This window comes from Tinamus guttatus, unplaced genomic scaffold (assembly GCF_059628265.1).
Source record: "Tinamus guttatus ecotype Peru unplaced genomic scaffold, ASM5962826v1 Tinamus_guttatus_pri_ptg000716l, whole genome shotgun sequence".
In the NCBI taxonomy this organism is placed as follows: Eukaryota; Metazoa; Chordata; class Aves; order Tinamiformes; family Tinamidae; genus Tinamus; species Tinamus guttatus.
The window spans coordinates 1,691,977-1,713,620 of NW_028289250.1; the positions used below are offsets into that span (position 1 = coordinate 1,691,977).

Sequence of the window (21,644 nt, forward strand, 5' to 3'; positions counted from 1 at the left end):
GAAAGGCTTTCCTTCTGTGTTTTTCTTTGGGCCATTCTTTCCTTTTTGCTCCTAATCTCTCACTCCTTCAGGCATCAGTTCCTTTATTTTTAATCTGCTGGACCTTAACCAAAATGCAAGAATTATTTATTAAATAATTCACTTTTCCCCCAAAATTTCCAAGTCTCCGTTACAGTCTCACAGCACAGCAGATGTCACAACAATTTTAGTTTAATGCAAATGGTAAAACTCCTGCGTATCACCACTGCTGTTCTTCATTTGATTATCTTTCCCCTCTGCCTTCCACAAGTGACCTGTTCTCAAGCACTTCAACAAGCACTCGCTGCTGGGACAGACTACGCAGACATTTCCCCTTCGTCTAGGGCAGGTTCCTCTCATTGGGTGACATTTGTAGCTATTAAAATGTGTAACGTTTTGAAACATTTGGTACTAACAATTGCTGTGTGTGCACCCAAAGTGCTGTATTTTAGCGGTTTTATGCATAAATAGGGGGTGATGTTCCTGAGTTTTTATAGTGACCACACAAAGCCATTTTTCTCCGAACCTTCATTATAGCTCTGGATTATTAGAAGGCAAAAGTCAGTAAAAAATATCAGAGAATTGGGTTTTTCTTTCTTTTATGAATAAAAGTAGTTATAAAAAGCCCTGCCTTAAGCAAGTGTGAGGCTTTCTTGCCAAAATGCAAAGCTAGAATTCTCAAAGTAGTTAGTAAATAAATTTCAGCCCATGCAGGCTTCTGTAAGACAGGCAGTGTTTAGCTGCAATAAATGTAACTTTTGCTGTAGTGCTTTATTCTATCATTAACTGCCACGCAGAACAGCAGTAAAAACGGCCTTGGCTCGATTCGGGATTGATGTCCAGACTGGAAATAAGCCCGCACAAACAACACAACAGCGCAAGCACCTCTGAGAGCCAGCACGCTAAGGACACAGACTACAACTTTGTCCCGAGCATGCTGAGGCGTCAAACGAGACGGCGATGGGCAGCGCAGGCCGAGCGCCCTGCCCGGCTGTGTTGACGGCGCAGTTACCACCGCAGCCCTCGGAGCCCGCTCTGCCCCGCGGTGCTGCTCCGCGGTGCTGCTCCGCCGCCCCCGTCCGGCGGGCGCCCCCTCCGCGCCGCCAGGGGGCGGCCCAGGGCGGAGCGGCGGCGGCCATGGCGGTGCTGCTGGAGACCACGCTGGGCGACCTGGTCATCGACCTCTACACGGAGGAGCGGCCGCGCGGTAGGAGCGGGATCGCCGAGGGGAGAGGGGGGAAGGCCCGGGCAGAGCGGCGAGCGGCCCGCGATGGCGGCGCAAACGCCGTCCCGGCGGCGCTCTGCGTGTCCGCGGCGCGCTTGAGCTCGGCGGGAAATGGCGGCTCTGGGCGCGCTGGCCGCGGCCTCGCCGCCGCGCTGGCCGTTAAGCAGCCCCCGGGCGGCGAGCGCGGCCCCAAGCGGCCCCAGCCGCCCGGCTCCCCTCATATCGGCCCGCAACCGCCGCCGGCTGCAGCGCGGCTCTGAGTCGGGCCGAAGTGCGTTAATACGCGGAGCTTGGCCTTGTCACATGGGCTGCTGGCGTTTAGAGTTTGGCTGCGAGTGTCTCTTCCCCCCAGATTAATATTATTTTATTATGATTTTATTTTAAATCTGGAGGTTCCAGTTAAAAATACACGCCGCTATCCATCCGCGCTGTGTTTTGGTGGGTTGTGTAGGACCAAAGTCCTGGGACTAAATCCAGCATGTGGGTTTGCTGTTGCCATAAAGTACCCCAGTGGATAGTTTCTGTATCCGTGTTTGAAATAAATGATGAAATATCTTTTATTTTTATATATAAGCTAAAGGCACTATACAGTAAATTAAGTAAATTCCAAAGTGAAAGGTTTGGAACAAAGCACCTTTTATTTACAGTGTTTAGAAATAAACTTGGGAGAAGGAATGTGTGTTTCTGTGGGACAAGCAACCTTTAGGTTTCTCTGAATTGCTAAATTTAGGAAGGGAAAGGGATGTTGCTTTTCCTGACTGCACCTCTGACAGATTTCTGGGTTGTATATTGATGAACCCGAGTATAGCCTGCTCAAAAACTCTATGCATACTGAATTATATATCCATTATATGTAGGGGCTTCTTTAGTAAATGTCGGTATGGTTTCTTACAGCTTGCCTAAATTTTCTGAAGCTCTGCAAAATCAAGTATTACAACTACTGCCTTGTTTATAATGTACAGGTGAGTGTTTAAGGTCATATATACATTATAGATATATATAATTTGATTTAAGCTTATAGTAAGAAATCAACATTTTGTGTGTTCTACTTTATGATAGAAAGATTTCATTATACAAACTGGCGACCCCATGGGGACTGGCCGTGGAGGAGAATCCGTGTTTTGGTGAGTAAAACATGTTTGTTTTATGCGACTGACAGAGAAGTCATATAGGAGAATAAGGCCTCCACTTTGATTGTTTTCAGCTCTTTTTTTTTTTTTTTTTTCCAGAAATACTGATGTGGAGTAAAAATGTTGATGCAAGAGCTTCTTTAGCTTTTCTGGTCGTATACCTTTATAATTCTGACACGGACTTTGGTTGTCACAATTTAGGGAGAAGAGAGATGCACTATGCTATGTCTGACTTTGGAAGTGGAAGTATAAGAGGTTGTGCACTGACTTATCTTTCCTTACAGATGATCTTATTTCCATAGGTTGGCTTTGTAAGATGAGTGTCTTATCTGACTGCTCCGTGGAAGGCCAAATCATTCTCTATTTACTATTACTTCTGTGTTTTGGGTTTTTTTTTTGACACAAAATATATTTAATTGTGAGGGAGGGAAGCATAGAAGCTATGTTAAAATTCCACTGTTTGAGAAAATAATCCTGTCACCCTAGATATTTACTTGAGTTCATTTTTATCAAGCGCTAAGGAACGCAGAGTACAGAGTGTACAGAGATGAGTAGCTCACTTTGAGCACTCGTGTAAGTCTGGTGTGGCAGAACATCTGAAAGGCAGCGCCTTGAACACAGAGGACTGCAGTGAGCCTGGAAGCAATTTAGTTCTGCTAAAAACAGGTGCAAGACCGTGTAAGTAAACAATGGTGGCCTGGAACTGTCTCTGCACAAGGGAGTGCAAGCTCGAGTTTATTTTCATTTCTGCTACAAGGATAGTTTTGGTCGTGTTCTCTAGACTCTGCTACAGTCTCACAGCTCAAGAGCTCTACCAAGCTCTTTGGTGTGGCAGGTAAGGAAATAGTGTTGCAAAAGAGTGGCAGATTATGTTCCGCTGTCAGTGTGGAGAATGACAGTGTGCTTTTTCTGTATGTCTGTTACTGCTAAATTTGGCAGAATTGAGATTTCCATTCTTGATACATTGAAAACTGATATAGGCAAACTTTAATTTGAATTCTGTCTGCGTAGGTGCCTACACATGTTTAGTAAAGTGGTTTAAAAATAACAGTGTTCATTAAATTTGGACAAATGTATGTGTTGATTATGGAGTGAGACCAATTGAGTGAGATCAGGATCAGACTTCAAAAATTAGCAATTTGTCTTATTCTGTGTATTTTAAATAACCATGTGAAGCCCTGTACACATGATGAACTTAGCGTGCATAGAGATTTAGTGCTTTTCAGTTAGTTTTCAGAGACACTTGCAGCAGAAGTTATTTCATTTCTTTTACAGTGTAGATTTATTTCAGCAGAAGCTTCTCATCAAAATACCTATTAGCGTCTTGCTTTAGAAAAGTGTTAGTTATGTACTATACTTAACAAAAAAAAAAGACACACACACAAAAACCTCTATGAAATGCCTCAGAGGAAATTCTGTTTTTGTTTGTAATATAAGGTAAGGTATTTAATGTAGCAATCCATAAAAAATGTGCACAGATGCAATATAAATTCTGTTTTTACTCCAGTACCAATGCCAGATTTTTTTTTCATGTTTTGTTTACTATTTTACAGCACTTGTTTATCCTGTGTTCTTGTGACTTGTTAAAGTTCTTTTTCCTTGCCTTTTAACATATTTATTATATATATTTTCAGTAAACTATATGGTGACCAAGCTAGATTTTTTGAGGCGGAAAAAGTGCCAAGAATTAAGCACAAGAAAAAGGGAACCGTGTCAATGGTGAACAACGGCAATGATGAGCATGGATCACAGGTCAGCATACAGTACTGGAAGTACAAATATGAGCAACTGAAATGGTAACTCTGCAGATTTACAAAAGAGACCTAACAGTGACAGTCATGACAGTGTCATCTCAAAAGCATCATCTCGACTTGTGCTCCCAGGCATGTACTTACAAAGAAGGCAGTAGATAGGGAGTTTATATAGTGTTCCAAGTACCAGTGAGTGTTTGATGACTGACATGAAAGAGGTTAAAAAGCTCAGTTTAAAATCCAGTCCTAGATTTTATAAACTGTATTTGTTAGAATTCTTTCATCTTTATTGTTTTTATTTACTTTTGCTAACATCTTGATGTGATTTTGTGCTAATCTATAGAGTAAGCAGGAAAAACACTTCTAGTTAAAGGAAAACAAACCATAGAGAAATTGTTCTTGTTTTAAAATATCCTAAAATTCTCTTGTTATTGTATCATGTCACTGTGGATACTGAGATCATAGCCCTCCATTTCCTGTATGATTCCATAAAAATCTGCATTGATTGGCACAGTTTAAGGTTTTAGCCCCTTCCTGTTACAGAATAATTTTTGAGTGTTGTTCGCTTGCATCAGGTGATACAGTCTTTACCATAGCTGCATTTAAAGCTGCTAACCTTATAGAATGATATTACAACTGATTATTTTAGATGCGTTGTCATTCTCTATATTAAAATGGCTCACATATAGTATTAGTGTGTTTGAATTAAAAATAAGTCTTTTTTTCATGATAAAAGAAAGATTTAAAACAAAAATCTGTTTTTCTTCCAGCTAGAGTTTGTAAAGTAGGGAATTAATTTCATTGGTCTTCTGCATTGTACTTAATTGTTTTTGTGGGGAAGCAGTGATGGTATTTGTATTTGCATCTCAGATAGCAGCAGGCTAATGTATGTGTAGGTAAATGGAAATAAGTGCAGTGCCCAGGAACATTAGTGCAGCTTCTTTCTTGGGAAATAAAAATTCTATTAAAGAATTATGTGGAACTGCCTTACATGTAATGCGGGCTGGTTTGATGTGAACTACACCAAATACTAACCAGTCTTAATTGTGGCATAGATAACAAGGAACAAGATGTTTTCAATAAGATTGTAAAGTGTGGAGACAGTGATTATGTTCTGTTACTCTTGCACATCTGCTTCTCCTTCCCTAATTGATTACTTACTGTCAAGTGTTCAGTTGGTTTGAATTTTCATAGTTCCACCGGATTCAAATGCTCAGATGGTGTGAATTTTCAAAGCGGAAAAAATGTCATCTGCTGTCACTGAGTGCATCAGAAGAGGAGGTTAAACAGTGTGTTTGTGTTGGAAGTACTGTTCAGTGATGGTTCCTGCTGAACTAAGGCAATGCTAGCGGGGTCTTCTTCCCCTCTCTGACATTAGCACTTGTTTTGACTCTTTAGTTAAATCTAGATCTGTAGAAAACTTTGGGAGAGAAAAGTCTGTGATACACAGGAAGGGAGCACTTAGCTCACCCTGCAGCTCACAGCTGCCCAGAGGAAGAGCCTTCCTCTTTCCTTGCCTTTGAACAGCTGTGACACTTGCCACACTGTGCTCAGCTACCTGGCAAGTTATAACTATTTGCTTTTCTACTTGCGGCTCTGGTTTTCTGCCTTTGCTTTTCTACTTGTGACTCTTTCTCCCTTATTACAGAGTACTGTGAGAGTTCAGTGAGCTTAAGCTAGTGCCAAACTGTGAGGGACAGAGAGAGAGACTCCCCTCCAGAGGCAACGGCTGTGACCTGTAGCTTGCCCCATCCTGTTCTCACAGCTGATGGAAGAAGTCTAATCTCCCCCAGAAGGCAGGAAGAGATTTTTCCTTTTGGTTTCAGTGACAGCAGTATCCTTGCTAAGGTAAAAATCAAGTCCTGAATTTTACTATTTGCTGTTCTTGTTTTTTTATGTTGTTTTAGTTTCTTATTACTACTGGGGAAAACCTGGATTATCTTGATGGTGTGCATACAGTGTTCGGAGAAGTCACAGAAGGCATGGATGTATTGAATACAATTAATGAAGCCTTTGTGGATAAGGACTTTTTCCCTTATCAAGATATCAGGTATGACTGCGTTAAATTTCTCTTTTTGAAGGCATATTATAGTTTGACAAGTTCATTAAGCATCTTGGAAGCTGCATTAATATAGCAGTGCCAAATGACTAGCACAAATATAATTTCTGCTGTGGAAAGTTAGATGAAAATAAAATGGCTGAAATTATTACTTCATATTAAACTTTATTAGATTATGTATTAGTCTAGAAGTAGATATATAAAAATAAACAACTACTAAAAGCTAGGTTTTTGTCCCATGGAAGACTGTATGCATATGGACTTTTCAGAAGCATTAATATTCACAAGTATGCAGTGTGTTTGGCCATGTGAGGTGTGACTGAGGATCAGAGCTGGTTTACAGTTAATTGGGTAAAAGAGAGTTTTGTCTGTGCATGTCTAATGACTGGTTCTCATTCTGCTTTCTGTTAGGATAAATCATACAGTAATTTTAGATGATCCATTTGAAGATCCACCTGGCTTGTCTATTCCTGATCGCTCACCAGAACCTACTAAGGAACAGTTGGATGTGAGTGGTTTTCATAGCTCCTTGGAGAAACGTTAGCAAAAAGGTCTTTCTTGATGGCCATCACAGACTTAAAGCATTAAAAAAAAGACTTGGGTGTTATCCCTTATTACTGCTGTAATAAGTATGGAAAGCCATATTTTACTGTTCTAATTTACAGAACAGTAAAGCTATCATTCACAATATTCACCTTTTGGAATTACCTTTTTTTTTTTTTTTAACTATCTTCTGGAAGAATCCAAATGCTGCTATATTTGCTGCTATATTTTGATATGAATTTTGTTTATTGATATTTCTCTTTTGAATGACAAATACTCTACCTGTATTTTAGTGCAAGTAATTCTTTAAGTTACATCCACAAGAATACACACTGTTGTGGGTATATTTGTTCAGTCAGAAGGAGTTGCTGAAAAACTATTTCTAATTATTCTTAACATACTTGTAATATGCAGTTATGGAAGTGTGAATTATCTCCTTGTATGAACAGCTGTTTCAAGCGATTAATAGACTGCGTAGAGAGAAGGTTGTTCTTTGTTTAATTTAATAGATAATCATTATTTAAAGATTGCCATCAGCCTTTCTTGTTACATCTGCACTCTGGTTAATGTACCCCTAGACCATTAAATAAGGAATTTAATAACTGCCAACTGGACAAACATTTGAATACTTTACATTTATTCTCTTCCCCCTCTCCTTGTCTGAGGATATGGCTTTTGGAGTAGAAATATTTGTAAGTAAGAAAGCACTATGGAGATGCTGATGAGGAAAAAGAGTTAACCCTGAAATGCTACGAGGGTGTATCTGTACGAATAAGACTCAGACATTAAACAGGGTACATTACAACACTGCATAACAAACTTTTTTTTCAGTATTTTTTGTATTCATTTCTTGGAGGACTTCTCTAGAAATGAGCTCACACTTGTGACATACCAAGTATGAGATGGGAGGGTTAAAAAAATTAGAATATAGTTCAACAAAAACTGAATATAGTTCAAATTGATGGTGCCCGAAACTCATGAGGATGGTTATCTTTTCTCTCTCTGTTTTAATCTACGTATAGAAAACAGAATAGAAGTCCACTTTTGCAGAGACATAGTGTTCAAGCAATTTTCATGCCTGGGGTGAGGGAGAAGTTGAAGAAAGATTTGGAAACTGAAACAAATTTTTTGGCCATGACTGAGTTGCATAGTTTTTCCTCGTTTTTTCCAGAGTGGCAGAATAGGGGCAGATGAAGAAATTGATGACTTGAAAGGACGGACTGCAGATGAAATAGAAGAATTTGAGGCAGAAAAAGAAGCAAAGACTCGTGCCATTCTTCTGGAAATGGTGAACATTCCTCTAATCTTCTTATATGTTATTTCTGTGCATGTACAAGTATTTGCATGTTACATATTACATATTAAGTTCTAGGAGAATGTATACTTAAGATGAACATTTGTTTTGAGCTGCTGGTGTCCTGGCTCAGAATTTTCAAAGCGGGCCTAGTAGTTCTCTGTAAGGTGCAATCCCAAGGTCACTCCAAGAGATGGCCCCAGTATTGCAGAAGAGCTGCATGTGTGGTCACTTTCTTCTGTGGCACCAGTTTGACTTGTGATCTGTTTTCAGGATAAAGTTAAGCTTAGCTGAAAAGAGGGAGTGGTTTATGTGATACTTCAGTCATTTTCAGTGAATATTGCTGGGTAGGTTGCAATAGGGAGCAATGCTGTATTTAAGCTGGAGAGAATGAAAAAAAAAACTCTCTACCATTTATTTGGCTAATTAAACTGGTTGTTTCACTGTCTCTTGTCAAAACACGAAACATCTCTGAAAATATGTGCTTAAAATCCTTTATATATTCTATTTCTGGAATGTGCATGTGTTATTTTGCTTCTTTCTATTATCAAACTAATGTATTTTATCTCTTTATTAGCATATTAAAAGATTGAGGCAAATTAATATCACTTGTCCTTTATTGAAGTTTTATAAAGAAGCATTCCTGTTTCACAGGAGTCTGGTTGTGTATTTGCATTTTTCTCTTTAGGTGTAATCTGCTAGCTTGAGGGAGGAAATTTTATCAGAGAATAAGTTAAAAATTTGGGATGGATGTTCAAGGAAAGATGAATTTCCTGGGAGTAAAGGTAGACATTGAGGAACAGGTGCAGCATATTTTTATTTTTAGAGAGATGTTCATTTTATGAACATATGCAAACAATTATGAAGTATGACTGTAAGAATTGCTCATCCACCTAAATGTTTCGTTCATTCTAGTGTCTCTAAAAGTACACATGATTTTTGCCTTTTATTCTAACAACAACGACAACAAAAGGCTAAGCTTTGCAGTAGTTAGAACCAATTATTGTTATTTTATGAACAGGAAAAGTAAAGTACGGAATACTTGTGACTTCCCTGAAATCAGTGATGGAATAGCAAATAGCTAACCTGGTATTAGGTGCTATAGGGAATAACTGTTTTGTGAGCTTGGGGTGGGAAGAATTCTTTTTTACAGCTATTTTGTGATAGGAATGTGTTTGAAGTTATCCAGAAGACATGTTGCAAGTGTGTTTATGGTAATAAAATGTAGAAAGCTTTATGCAGAAGAGAAATGGTGCCATTTTATGTATGTCACAGGTGGGAGATTTACCAGATGCAGAGATTAAGCCACCAGAAAATGTGCTGTTTGTTTGTAAACTGAATCCTGTGACCACAGATGAAGACCTAGAGATAATATTTTCACGATTTGGTCCCATTAAAAGGTAATTATTTTAACACAAAACATCTGCGTTGAAACTGAACTTCATTCCTATTCATTTGTTTAAGTGAGGCTGCTGAGTAGCGTTCCAGTGTCTCTGGAGAATTATTCCTTGCCTACGTGTGTTCACTTGGAGATCAAAGCAGTGGTAACTGTTGAAGTCAGACCTAGCCTGACCAGTAGCATGTCTGCAGCAGTGGCTGTACGTGAAAGCCTAGGGAAGTGTAGGAGCAGGCAAAGCATATGCATTACTGCCCCCAGCTCCACCATCCTCTCCCTCCTTTGAGCTCTTTCCACCTAAGAGATTTCAGGAGCTTGGTAAGGTCTCTGGGAATTTCTCTCCCATGAGAATTTGTCCAGTTTTCCCTTGAAGTGATAGAAACTTCTAGGATCCGTAACACTCACTGTTCAGGCATTCCCCATGTCTGCTGCTTTATGTTTTGAAACTTGGCTCCTAGTAGTTTCCACTGATTTCCTCTCATTCTGGTATCAAATGGCATGCTGGTTCCTCTGCTTTGTTCTCAACTTCTATTCTTATTATTCCTAAAACTTCAAATGTTTTTAACCTGTACTGTTATCAGTACGATATTTTCATAAAAATTTTGTATGAATTTTAGAATCTTGCTCTTGAATGATAACTGCTAGCTCCGAGTCTTGTTTCATATGCATGGCTAGGATTTCTCCCCCACACTCGTCTTGTAGCATTTGTTTACCTTGACCGTCATTTGCTATTTTACTATATTTGCGAAGAGTTGGTCTCTTAACAGCTTTCTGCAAATTTTCTCATTTTTTTTCCACCTTTAACAAGATCATCTTTGCTTTCTTAGTGAGAATGGGCTCTTTATCCTTACTTAGTCTTTCATGTGTTATCTTTATTGATATAGAGATCTTTCTTCTGCCGTGGTTGTTTAGTTTCCCTTAAAACCTTTGGTGCAGGAGTTTATTAGAATTTCCGGAGACTTGCAACAGGCTGCATGAAATGGATCAGGTATGTTTTTTGCTCCCGAAGCACTGACATTTTCATTTTATGCCACTTTTTCAGCTGTGAAGTGATTCGAGACTGGAAGACTGGTGATTCTCTTTGTTATGCTTTCATTGAGTTTGAAAAGGTACGTTTTTCAGACATGCTGCTGGTTTTAAGAATGGTGCGTGGGGTTTAGGAATCTAGATTCTGCTTATAGACGTTCATTTGCAGTTGACTTCAGTGAAATCTTCAACAGTGAAATCTTCAAATGTGGGACATTTTCACTTAGTGACTTAGGCACAGAAATTGTCAGTCCTGAATCAGGTAGATGTCCAAGTCCGACTCTTTGTTTAACCAAGTAAAATAAATATGTGCTTAAATTGTGTTGGAATCAGTGGAACAGGACCATTTTTTCCTCATAGCACATTACACTTTTGGAGTATAGTGGATGGTACAAATTCTCTTAATAGGATGTAGCTTATTGTTTAGGTCTGCTAGTCTCTAATCTATAAGGAAAACTGAAAAAAAGAGGGAAAGTGTGAGATTATTTTTCACTAACCTATTTATTTATATACTTAAAATGGAGCTAGTATTATGCTGTTGTCCTTGATTTTTTTCTCTCTTGTTTCTGTGTATTTATTTGTCAAACATATACATTAAAACTGGATTGGCAAATTCTTAAAGTAGTGAAATTAATTGAAGAAACTAAATTTGAAGTGCTTACTTGGGGACAAAACACAAAGCCTTTTTTTTTAAATGACATATAGTAAGAACTGCAGTAGTTCAGGCAATTTTGTGGACTGTGAATTAAAAACCTACAGTTTAAACAGTTGAATCTGGGTTTGAGCTGTTCAACGAATAATCCTGTGAAATAGTCATGACTCAGAATTTTCTGGGAATGTCAAAATCAGGAGGAAGATTGCGAGAAAGCCTACTTCAAAATGGATAATGTGCTAATAGATGACAGGCGGATACACGTGGATTTTAGCCAGTCTGTGGCAAAGATCAAGTGGAAAGGAAAAGGTAGGTGTATTTGTCATCCTTTGATTCTTTGACCCTCATAACTTAATAAGCCATGATATCTGAACTATGAATGTTATATAAATAGAAGCAATTATTACAAGCTTACATCATCTCTTCCTTAGGAGTATAAATTTTCCTGACAACATAAAACACCAGAGCAACAAGGTGTTTGTTTTTGCATTTGTTCCATAAAAAGAGAATAGGAGAGTTTACTGCTGTTACAGTTTCATTATCTTACTATGGACTTCTCTTTTACCAGATCTATTTTTAGCTAGTAAATAATTTGTTCCTGTTTCAAGCTTTAAAGTGATCCTTTTATATATCATGTACTAGCAACAGAACATGGCAACGCTTTGTCATTCCTAACTTATATTCATTACTCTCTGTAAGACAGATAGATTTATTCAAAAGTAACTGAATATTCAAGCCAGGGATTTTTTCCTCTCATCTCCTGTAGGTCAAGCATGTTTCTTAGCAGGCTGTATGCTGTAAAATGCACTTTCAGATGTTAGAGGGTATTTTGGGAGGAGAAGGACAATAGGATAGGTGGGTATGTAGTTTATTTGGTTGATGGGAGTGTGAGGAGAACCCTAGACTGGAAGAGATAGCTGTGTGTTGCAGTGGTGATAAGAATCCAAGTGTGTCCTCACCTAGGAATGCAGGCCTCAGTCTGCAGAGTTTCCTCAGGTCTCATACCAGCTGTGGGCGCTGAGGTGCTGGAGCTTGCCCTGCACAGAGCCGAGCCAACTTTGTCATCTGTACCATGCTCTGCAATGCGTCCTGTGTGCAGCCATGTTTCTTTATCTTAAGTATTTCTTTATCTGGAGTAACTTATGCCTGTGTTGTCATCAATATTGGAAAGCCAACTGTATTGTTACTTGACTATGCTCATGGGGCACACAAAATTACCTAGGGGAAGTTTTGTTCTTCCCTGTGCAGTAGCTGTTTGTTCTTCTCCCAGTGCTTCACATTGCAATGGAGCTATTGCCATTAGATGGCAGCACATTGTTAGGGAATTGGATATTAATCAGCGCGCTTGTATTTTCAAATGAACATACGGAAAATGAAATGTATCATACCGCTTCTTTAAATCAAGACAGCATTTTTGATAGCTTAAGAGTTCACTGAGAAAACTGTAGCTGATTCAAAACTTTCCATTTGTGCAGCCCAGAGCAAAAGTCATTTAATAAAATAATCTGCAGGCATTCACAGCAACAGAAATCTTAGTAGTCTGACATAGGACCTGCAGTCATAGTGAGACAAAACCAGTTGTGCTGTCTGTGATTCTCCTCGTGCTGTATCTCCACTGGGCATGAGTGAGGAGTAAATTGTAGCTTGTTTAATGAGACTGCAGACAGAGGAAAGACTGAGTGATGGCTTGGCCTCTCTTCTCTTTTATCCAGCTGTTAATGTTGTTTCTGGAACCGTATTATTCTGTTAATCTCCCTGTGGTTAAGAAGAGCCCTTAAATTTAAAAGAAAACTTACTGATAGCTATGGTATCTTCGCTGTTTTTTGAGTTGGAATGAACTGAATTGATTTTTCTATGGACAGGTGGGCAGTACACCAAAGAAGATTTCAAAGAGTATGAAAAGGAACGTGGCAAACCTTCAAAACTTGCTCTGAAGGAGAAGGTAAAGCCGAAGCAGGAGTATCCTTTTCTGGTCACCGGCATCTTTTACACCAACTAGAGTTTATGGAAACAGCCTAGAAAAGACTTCTCATTTTAAAGCTTGCCAAATGGATGTGTCTGGAATCTACTGCAAAAAGTCAGACAAAAATCGGTGACTAAATCGTGCTGTGTAGTCTGTCCTGGCCTGTGGTGAGTTTGTGAGAAGAGAAAGCTGTACGTTTTTGTGAGATGCACAGGTTTTTAGAAAGGTGAGTTGTGACCTGACTCTCTCATTTGACAGTACAGGACTCAGTTATTTTAGCACAGCTGAATTTTTCAATATGTACAGGCTTATTGTGGCTAAAGTACATACCTAGTAAGTCTGGGTGAACCCTGGTTTAATAAAATGGGGTTTTGTTTGTTTCATGAATGTTTGTGTTCTGATACCTATTAACACCAAATAATAAGTCTGTCCTTAACCAATGTTATCAGTGCCAAGTATGACCTTTTGCTGAATGAGGAAGTAGAAGAATCTGAAACAAGTCATTCGCACTTGGCTAAAAAGCAAAAGAAGAAAAAGCACCACCACTCTGAGGATGAAGAGGATGACAGGAGGACCAGAAAATCTAAGGTACTCGCCTTGTCTTGCATTAATGACTTAACATTATACCTGCTTATTGTACTCATAGTAAGAAATGTCAGAAGAAAACAGTCTGATTTTGATCTGAGAGCCTTGTGTGCAAAGTCCTGTGTATAAAATACAGCAGATGAAAATGTACAAAAGGCTGAGGTCAGTATCTGTTTGTGAGGGAGGTTGCCCAAATCTTCCTGGACTTCTGAAGCTTAGCATGTCTGACTGGCCTTTTGTTGAAACATCCTGAATGGGCAGCATAGCCTCTCATAACATAGGAGGTCTTCAGCACTTTGAACTTGTTGCTCACATGTTTCCAGTCATAAACCAGGAGGTAATCATATTTCACGAATGCAAGGTATTTTTCAGCTGTTTGCCAGAACCATGTGCGCCAGTTTTCTCCAATGTCAAATCAGAAACGCAGTCTATTTGCACTGTCTGTTTATTTTTGCCAACTGTTTTTGAAATGCTTTATGTAAAATCTACATGCAGATTTGCTTTCATCTAAATTGTTCAAGCATGCAGGGTGTAGGCCTGGGGCTGGGCAGAAGATCACCAGAAGACAACAGTTTTGTCATTTGTGTCTTCCCTAGAAGCGAGTTAGATCAGAGCTTTCAGGTTTCTGTGAGCTCGAGATAGTCACAATGTTCATGTTTCATAGGCATAGGAACAGAATGCCTCCAGGGATAATGTGAAGCTTAAGTACTGCTGAAGTTTGAGCAGTGGGGAGAACCAAGCTAATCAGGAAGAGAAAAAAAAATCCAGTATTTTAACAATACAACCCTTGGTTATGGATGAGAACAAAACTGTCTTCTAACAGCTTTGCAGCAACTGTGATAAGGTTCCAGCCGCACTAAATAAAATCTTCTTGGCAGTTGCTCTGAGTGTACTTTCAGCAACAAGTACAGAGCACGTACATGATTCTGTTGTTCCATTTCATCACTTCTTGCAGTGAGGCTAAAAAGTAACTTTTCCCATGCACATTAACAGCTAGTTTGATTCAGTGCCACCAGCGAGCCCTGCTGCTCATTTATGAGATGATTCTTGTTGCCACTCCAAGCACTGTTGTTGCTTGTGAAAGTGGTTTGCGTATGAACACTTAGGTGGAAGAGGAGTACCTGTTCAGATAGTTAAAGTTAGCCAGCTAGCACCTGTGTGCAAGATGCCTGACTTAAGAAGGTCTGAGACTCTCTTCAGTCTTTTTGGCTGAAGTTGTGGTTTTTAAAGCTTTTGGGAAAGATACTTCTGGATGTAATCTCTATTCTTGAGGGTTCAGCAGTTGCACATGTGGAGCTGGCTGGTCTTGTGTTATCAGCAGAGAAGACTTAAATTATTCAGATATCTCTGCCTCTACAAGAGATAAAAGAAGTGCTAGCAGCAAGAGGGTGTTACCCTCTGTGTGTTCAAATCATGACAAGGGGGCTCTGAGGCACATTGGCAGGGGATTTCATGGTGCCAAAGTAGGAAGCCAGAAGATTCCTGGTGCTTTTTCCAGGATGTGGAGCAGGATGTTTTCTGATGCTTGACTCTGCTGCCTCTTCAGTGTCTTAATACATCATTTTACTGCTTGGTCACCTGTTCCTGCTGCAGCTTGCGCTTGTCATTTGCTCTTGCTGTAGTTTGGTATGTTCCTCCTTCCTGCAGCTCTCTACTCTCTTGCTACACATTCCAGGGTAAATAGCTTAGCCCTCCTTATGTCCTGGATCACAGGTGGTGACTTCTTTTCTCTAGTGGCAAGCAGCCAGCTTGCTCTTGTAACTGAAAAGAAATTCCTGGGAAGAACCTTACTCTGCTTGAGAATATTCTTGAATATTATGAGTTTGTGGTAGCAGTCTCTGCTCAGTCTGGTTTAGGGGACCAGTTAAGTGGCTTGGGCATGGCCTTGCCAGATGAAATCTGCAGGCAGCTTAGCTACCAGATCCTGCTTAGCTTTTATAAAATGGATTGTTTTGTTTTGTATCTTTGATTATTTTAAGTTTTATAATGTGGGGAGCTCCCATGGGAACAGTAGAAGAAGGTAGGGTCTGTTCAGTGGGGATGCCGAAGTCACCACAAAGCATAGCTGAGTGGAAACTTCTTGATGAATGGCAGCATTTTTAGCTTGGTCAGGTGTTTCCCTTAACACTATTTTGGAAATACTAGTAGAATTTGAGATAAAAACTTCAAAACAAAATGACATCAAAACCCATGACAGTTGTCACAGGGACCGATTCCATCCTTAGCCCATAGCATGGCAGAGATTCTAATTAACAGAGAAGAGGGTTTTACAATGGGAAGTTCTGGCCACTGAAACTGCAGTTGATACTAGCAGCTCCAGTTCTGACTGAAGGGGATTTTATTCTCCGAATAGTTTCCATGAGGTTGAGTTGTTTTTCTGTTCTCTTTTGTGTATTTTTTTTTAATTCAGTATATTTTGACTCATCCTTTTCTTAGCCTGACACCAGTTTCCTGACTCTTCAGCTTCTGTGTTGCAGTTTAAGAATATATTTTTGACTCTTGTGCTGCTTGCACGGATTCCCAAGAGTATGCGAGCGAGGCTGTTGTGGCTTGTTTTTAGTGGGTAACAGGATGTGGGTCTGGAGCAAGAGGCTCTGTAGGTTTGTGAATAGGATCTGGCAGAGTATTTTCAATATTAGTCTGCCTTCTGAGGTCTGTATTGTGACATTGTTTTCTTTCTGGTTCTCTGTGTGTTTGAGTTCTTTGGATTTTGTTAGGATAACTGGATTTGTGTAGGAGGATGGCTTTTCCAGGGAAAAGCTTTGGGGTCTTGCTCACCTTGGGTTTTCTGTAGTTAATGGTTTTGGCAAATATATATTGACTCTTCTGTTTTGAATCTCCTGCTCTCACTGCTTATTGGAGACCGTTCCCTTTATATTGAAGGTCATGTTTGATCAAAGTACTCCTTCTGAAAAGGCTACTTGTTTGCTCCTTTTAACCTTTAACTAGTTTGCTTAGTGTAGGTAGAGCTGGTTTATTTACTCTGCTTGTGTGGTTGTGGTGCTTCTACCTTCTTTACAACAGTTGTGCACCTGCAAATGCATTTTAAAAAGTAACTTCTTTGGGCAAAGTCAGCCACACACTTTGAGAGCTGTTTTCCCCTCTTCTCCTATTTCCTTTCTCCTGTGTGTTCAGCAGCACAGGGCTGGATTAAAAATTGGAGTAGTCATCAGTTACTCCTGAGGCTGTGATCCTGGTTTGAAAAATCAGGACTTGCATAGGCAGAGATCCTGTTTTCAAGTAGGAAACTCCCTCCTTTCAACAGGAAATGGTGCGTTGCTGACGTAGAGCATGAGAGATTCAATTTCAAAATACTGTTACTATTTTTAGTAACTTGGAGTGTTTGAAAAGTTGGACCTTTCTCTGTTCCAATAAGACTTAAATGAGATTTAAACTTTTAGAAAATATAAATGATTATTTATTAGAACTAAGATACAGTTCATTGTAAAGTAAAGATGTAGTAATATAATGTTTTTACTTTAGACTGTGACCTTAATAGCTGCTGCAACAGCGGTTTTGTGGCATTCCCAACTTGCCTTGCCCACCTTTTCCCTAAGTGCTTCTCTGTAGATTCTCTGAGGTGCTTACTTCTCTCCATGCTCGTGTGACGTCTTTTGGAGGCTTTTCAGAGTTACCTCCTCTGTCATGAAGGGGGTTGGCAACTGTTTTTGTGTGTGTGTGTTACAGCATGTGAGGTTGGGGCTGATGAGGAGGCTTTTGGGTACAATAGTCATGTATTTCACCTCTAGTAAATTAGTTGCTCTTTGAAATAGGGAAGTTTGTGCGGGCCTTTGGAGATGAGTGGACAAAGCTCTTAAATGCTGCAGTCATCACTCCTTTTTGATGGATTCAGGTTCTAAAATCTGTACTGAAATAGCATGTGACAATAAGGTCATGTAGTGTTTAGCCACAAAGGAGGGGTTATAGTAGTTGGTGGTAGCAGAAATATTTGTCTGTGTAGATAGGGATCAGATCTGTGATTAGCAGGGTGTTTATGTGGGCCCTAGCTGTTTGTTTGCTCTGTTTAGAGTAGAGTTTTCACCCTTCTTTTAAATAAATAAAATTTGCTTATTTGCACATGCAGTAGAAGTTTCAGCTATACAGATGTGAATGTCACTGTCACGAGTATATATTTAGGAAATCTTATCTGAAACTGAGAAATACTATATACTCTAACATATATGTAGTTCATAATGATTTGTAAGTATTTAATAGATTTGTCATTAAAAGTTGTATCTTCAGAATGAAGGTGTCTGCCAGTTTCTGAGCAGCAAGGTGGGTGTGCAGCTTTCTGTAGGATCACAAAACCCTCTTTTTTGTCTCGTATCTATGTAATATCTTAGTTAAATGATTTTAAAATACTTTTAGCAGTACTTCAAAATTTCAGGAGTCAGCTTGTGTTAAAGCTCTGTGATGTTTATTAAGAAAATAATTTTGAAAAATGTTTTTGGTTCCTTGACTATCCAGATGAAATAGCAATTTCCTAAATGATCTTTATATTTTTACATTTTAAACTGTCATGACACTGTGGCCTGTGTGGATGTTGATTTCTCCACATAATCTTTGTAGCAAGTACTGTGTCATAATCTTGTTCCAGTGTGATAATTCATTAGCTGGGCTATTAAGTTATTTCCTTCATTCATTAATACACCATCTCAATGGTTTTGTAGCACTCAGCTACTGTAATAAGTGTGTGTTCTAGAAACAGAAAAATCTCCTTTATTATATAACCTTAATTTCTCTCCAGAGAAACCCCATTTTGTGCTGTGAACCATACAGTCAGAGTTCTCTGTGTTCCCCTTTTATCTGTAACTGTGTATCCATCCATTCCTCTGACAGGATTCGGATCACAAACATGAAGGAGAGCGCTGTAAAGAGAGGAAGAAGAGCGAGAGGAAAGACAGGCACCGCAGTCGCAGCCGGTCCCTGGAGAGGCACCACTCTTCTAGCAGGCATAAGGACAGATACAAAGACAACGTCCGAGTAAGAGACTGGGATAAAAAGGCAGATGGGAGCAGAAGTCCTAAGAAGTCAAAAGACAAAGAGAGGTCCAGGTACAGCTGAAAGAGGATGGAGGGACAGACTACAGCACTGCTTTCTTCCTGTGTTTCCAACGGCCCTCAAGCCAGAGGGTGGATCAGAGCAGTCTCGTTCTATAGCAGCGTGGCCTTACGGCTCTGTGCCAGCCCGGTGTGTGACTGTTGGAGTAAAGCTGGGATCCCAAGAGAGCATCTCAATAAAGTGTTTCACAATGGTGAAATGGTTTGGGTCTTTGACAGGGAATGTCACCTAAATCTTTTTGGAAATGTGGGCATGCATCATGAAGTGAATTGCCCTTCTCCACTGAAGAGATTTGCAGGGCATACGTGATGAATATGATGAAAGAAATTATAGGGACAGAAGTGTCTTTTGCAGAGTCGCTCCCCAAACTGGACAGGTAACATTTACTCATGAAGCTCTCGTGCGAGCTCAGCTGGCCGACCCGTGCGCGTCGGTGGCTAAGGCGCTGGAGGGCTGCTGTGCCGCTCGCCAGGCAGGCAGGAGTGCTGCACCGTGCAGAGCTGCTCTCGTGTTCGCTCGCCTCGTCACACCGAGAGCTTAGCTCACCGCTGCTGGTGGAGGAGTCTCTCAAAACGGATGGTTTGGAGATCCCAGCAAGGATCCTCTCTTCATGGTGTCAGGCAGGGCACGTGTGGCTAGACAAGAAGGAAGTGGCCGCAGCAATTAAGAGTCTTTGTAGAAAAGCAGAGCTTGTAACTTCTGTTGTACCCGTGAAATCTGAGATAGGATCTATTTCCAGGTTTGGTAGCAGAAGCAGCTCAGTTAATAACTCCATATCTATAAAGGTGTGTGGGTGATAGGAAGGTCAGTAAGCTCTTAAATATTTAACCTATTGAAAAAAAAATCCCCAAGAACTAGTCATTTAAACAGTATTATTTCATGTACACATATTTTTAAAAATATAGATGGCCCCTTTCCCTCCAGAGGAGGGGAGGAGATCTTTTTGCATTAATAGGAGGGGAAGTGAGGCTAAGGAAGGGCATTTACCTTCCCCTCAGTGAAGCCACCTGTGCTGCTTTGAGGCCCTCTGCTTGGTGGATGAATTTATTTTTAGTTCCATGGTGGTGTTTTTGCTCTAAAGTTTGTTGTAGATATGTTTTAGTGAAGCTTTGGGACTTTATCACTATCATTTGGAACCTGATCTGCAGCACAGAGATTAAATCTAAAAGGCAGAGCAGCCAGGAAGAGTCACTGCAAAATAACTGTGCCCTGGTGAGCCCGTGGCAGCTCCCCTTGACTCATTTCAGTGCACTTGCTGCAGAGGTTGAGCTTTTGGCTAAGGTCTCTCTTCTACAGGGAGTCTGGTGCTAAAGGAGCACAAGCAGCTATTTGCCCTGTAGCAGAAGCTCTCAGCAAGCAGGTCAAGCTTGATACCCGCAGTACTTGGCCTAAAACCAAGCAAAGATACTTGAGGGCATTGCCTACAGGAATGTGCTTTTCTGAGACGCCTCACCTGCCTTTGGTTTGTTAAAGATGAAGTACACCTGCCTAAGAAACTGCCTTTGCTGAAGCTTTCCACATCATGGAATTGGAAATCCAGAATTTCTATAAGCGAGTCCCGAGGAACTGCTTAGAATCCACTGGGGACTAGCAGAGGCCTGAAGGCAGAGTCCCTCTCCCAAAAAGGAAGTCGACAGGAAACCTGTTCTTGGGAGCATGTCGGGGAGATGTGGGGCTGAGGACACCTTGTTCCCACTGAAAAGGTTTGCAGCTCCCACCCAGGCTTACGAAGACTCTCAGGGTGGTGAGGCAACAGGCCTTTTCTAGCTCTTCCTGCTCTTAGCCTGCTTTGTTAAAGAAATAAAGTCTGTGCTGCTGTGTTGTCATCACTTCTTCTTTCTCACAGGATATTTTTAACATGCAGAAAACACTGGCCAAATTTGACAAGGGCGTAGAGGTGCTAAAGATACTAAAGTATTTTTGTTTTTACAAAAATGCAGTAATAGGAAATTTCTATGCTGAGAGACAGCCGGATGGGGCTGAAGAGCAGAAAAGGCTCCTTCTGGAGAGAGGACAACAAGAGCACAAAGTGCTTCACCTGGAGCATCCGCATTCCTAGGCCTCAGGTGGCCCGGGCACCGGTGGTGCACGAGGAACTTCTTGGTAGTTAAGCACAATCACACGCCGTGTTCCTGCCAGACGTGTCCATTCCTCTGTCACAAGTGGCTTCTGCCCTTGCAACGTTGAATTTTCGGGCTCTGCTTCTCTAAGGGTCTGGTCAGGCAGACCTTTGGATAGGAGGCAGCAAATGGTTACTTTGGCATCATTGTTGAACAGTCCTCACAGTAAAGGGGTAGAAAACAAGTCCACTCAGGAGGCTTTGAATCTCTGATTTTCAGTATGTCTTAGTGTTTTTAAAAATGCATCCTGTATCCTCTTACTGGTGAAATCAGCTGTTCTACTTTTAAGCAGAAACTTTCAAATAGGGATGTTCAAAACCAGGTGCCAGCACCAAAGCTCCCTGTTTGGAGGCCAGTCCTTGGTTTGGGGCTCTGCCAGATGGGAACGAGTTCCCAGGCTCTTGGCTCCTGCCCCACACGCGGGGGCTGCAGCTCCCATGGGAAGGGCCGAGTGGTTCCCTCTGCGCCTGGGGGCTCCACGGCTGCTTCCTGGGTGTTGCCAGAGGCATTTTAACCACTCTGGAGCCCGAGAGCTGGGTTGCTTTGTTTCACGGAGAGTTCTCACTTTCCTCATTTCCTTTTCGTCAGTGCTGTCTCCAGCCTCAGCTTCAGTCCTGACCTTTGGTGCTCGAGGTAGTAAAAACAAAGCAAAACAAAAGCCCTTCCTCTGTGATACGACGATAAGAACATCAGAGGAGAAACTTCAGTTTCTGCAGCTCAGCTTAGCTCAAACCTGCCTGAAGGGGAATTGGTCAGATGCTTTAGGCTGTCAGTTCAGAGGTTGGAGGCTTAAAGCAACTCCTTAAAATTTTCTTTTGGAT

The 21,644-nt window shown here is 40.7% G+C and overlaps 1 protein-coding gene across 2 annotated transcripts; it reads left to right on the top strand.

Moving 5' to 3' along the window:
- Positions 1 to 1,153: 1,153 nt before the first annotated feature.
- PPIL4 (peptidylprolyl isomerase like 4) lies at positions 1,154 to 18,768 on the top strand. 2 transcript variants are annotated; one of them, XM_088537025.1, is made up of 13 exons: positions 1,154 to 1,225; positions 2,138 to 2,205; positions 2,303 to 2,367; positions 4,008 to 4,125; positions 6,032 to 6,174; positions 6,595 to 6,691; positions 7,898 to 8,014; positions 9,296 to 9,420; positions 10,459 to 10,525; positions 11,292 to 11,403; positions 12,957 to 13,053; positions 13,507 to 13,645; positions 18,482 to 18,768. In XM_088537025.1, the coding sequence occupies exons 1-13, from the start codon at positions 1,156 to 1,158 to the stop codon at positions 18,704 to 18,706; spliced, it is 1,443 nt and encodes a 480-aa protein (XP_088393151.1). In that variant the 5' UTR covers positions 1,154 to 1,155; the 3' UTR covers positions 18,707 to 18,768. The 2 variants fall into 2 exon arrangements, with proteins under 2 accessions (XP_088393151.1, XP_088393152.1); XM_088537026.1 differs by lacking the exon at positions 2,138 to 2,205 and having other exon boundaries at positions 1,164 to 1,225; positions 18,482 to 18,767.
- The last annotated feature ends 2,876 nt before the right edge of the window (positions 18,769 to 21,644 follow it).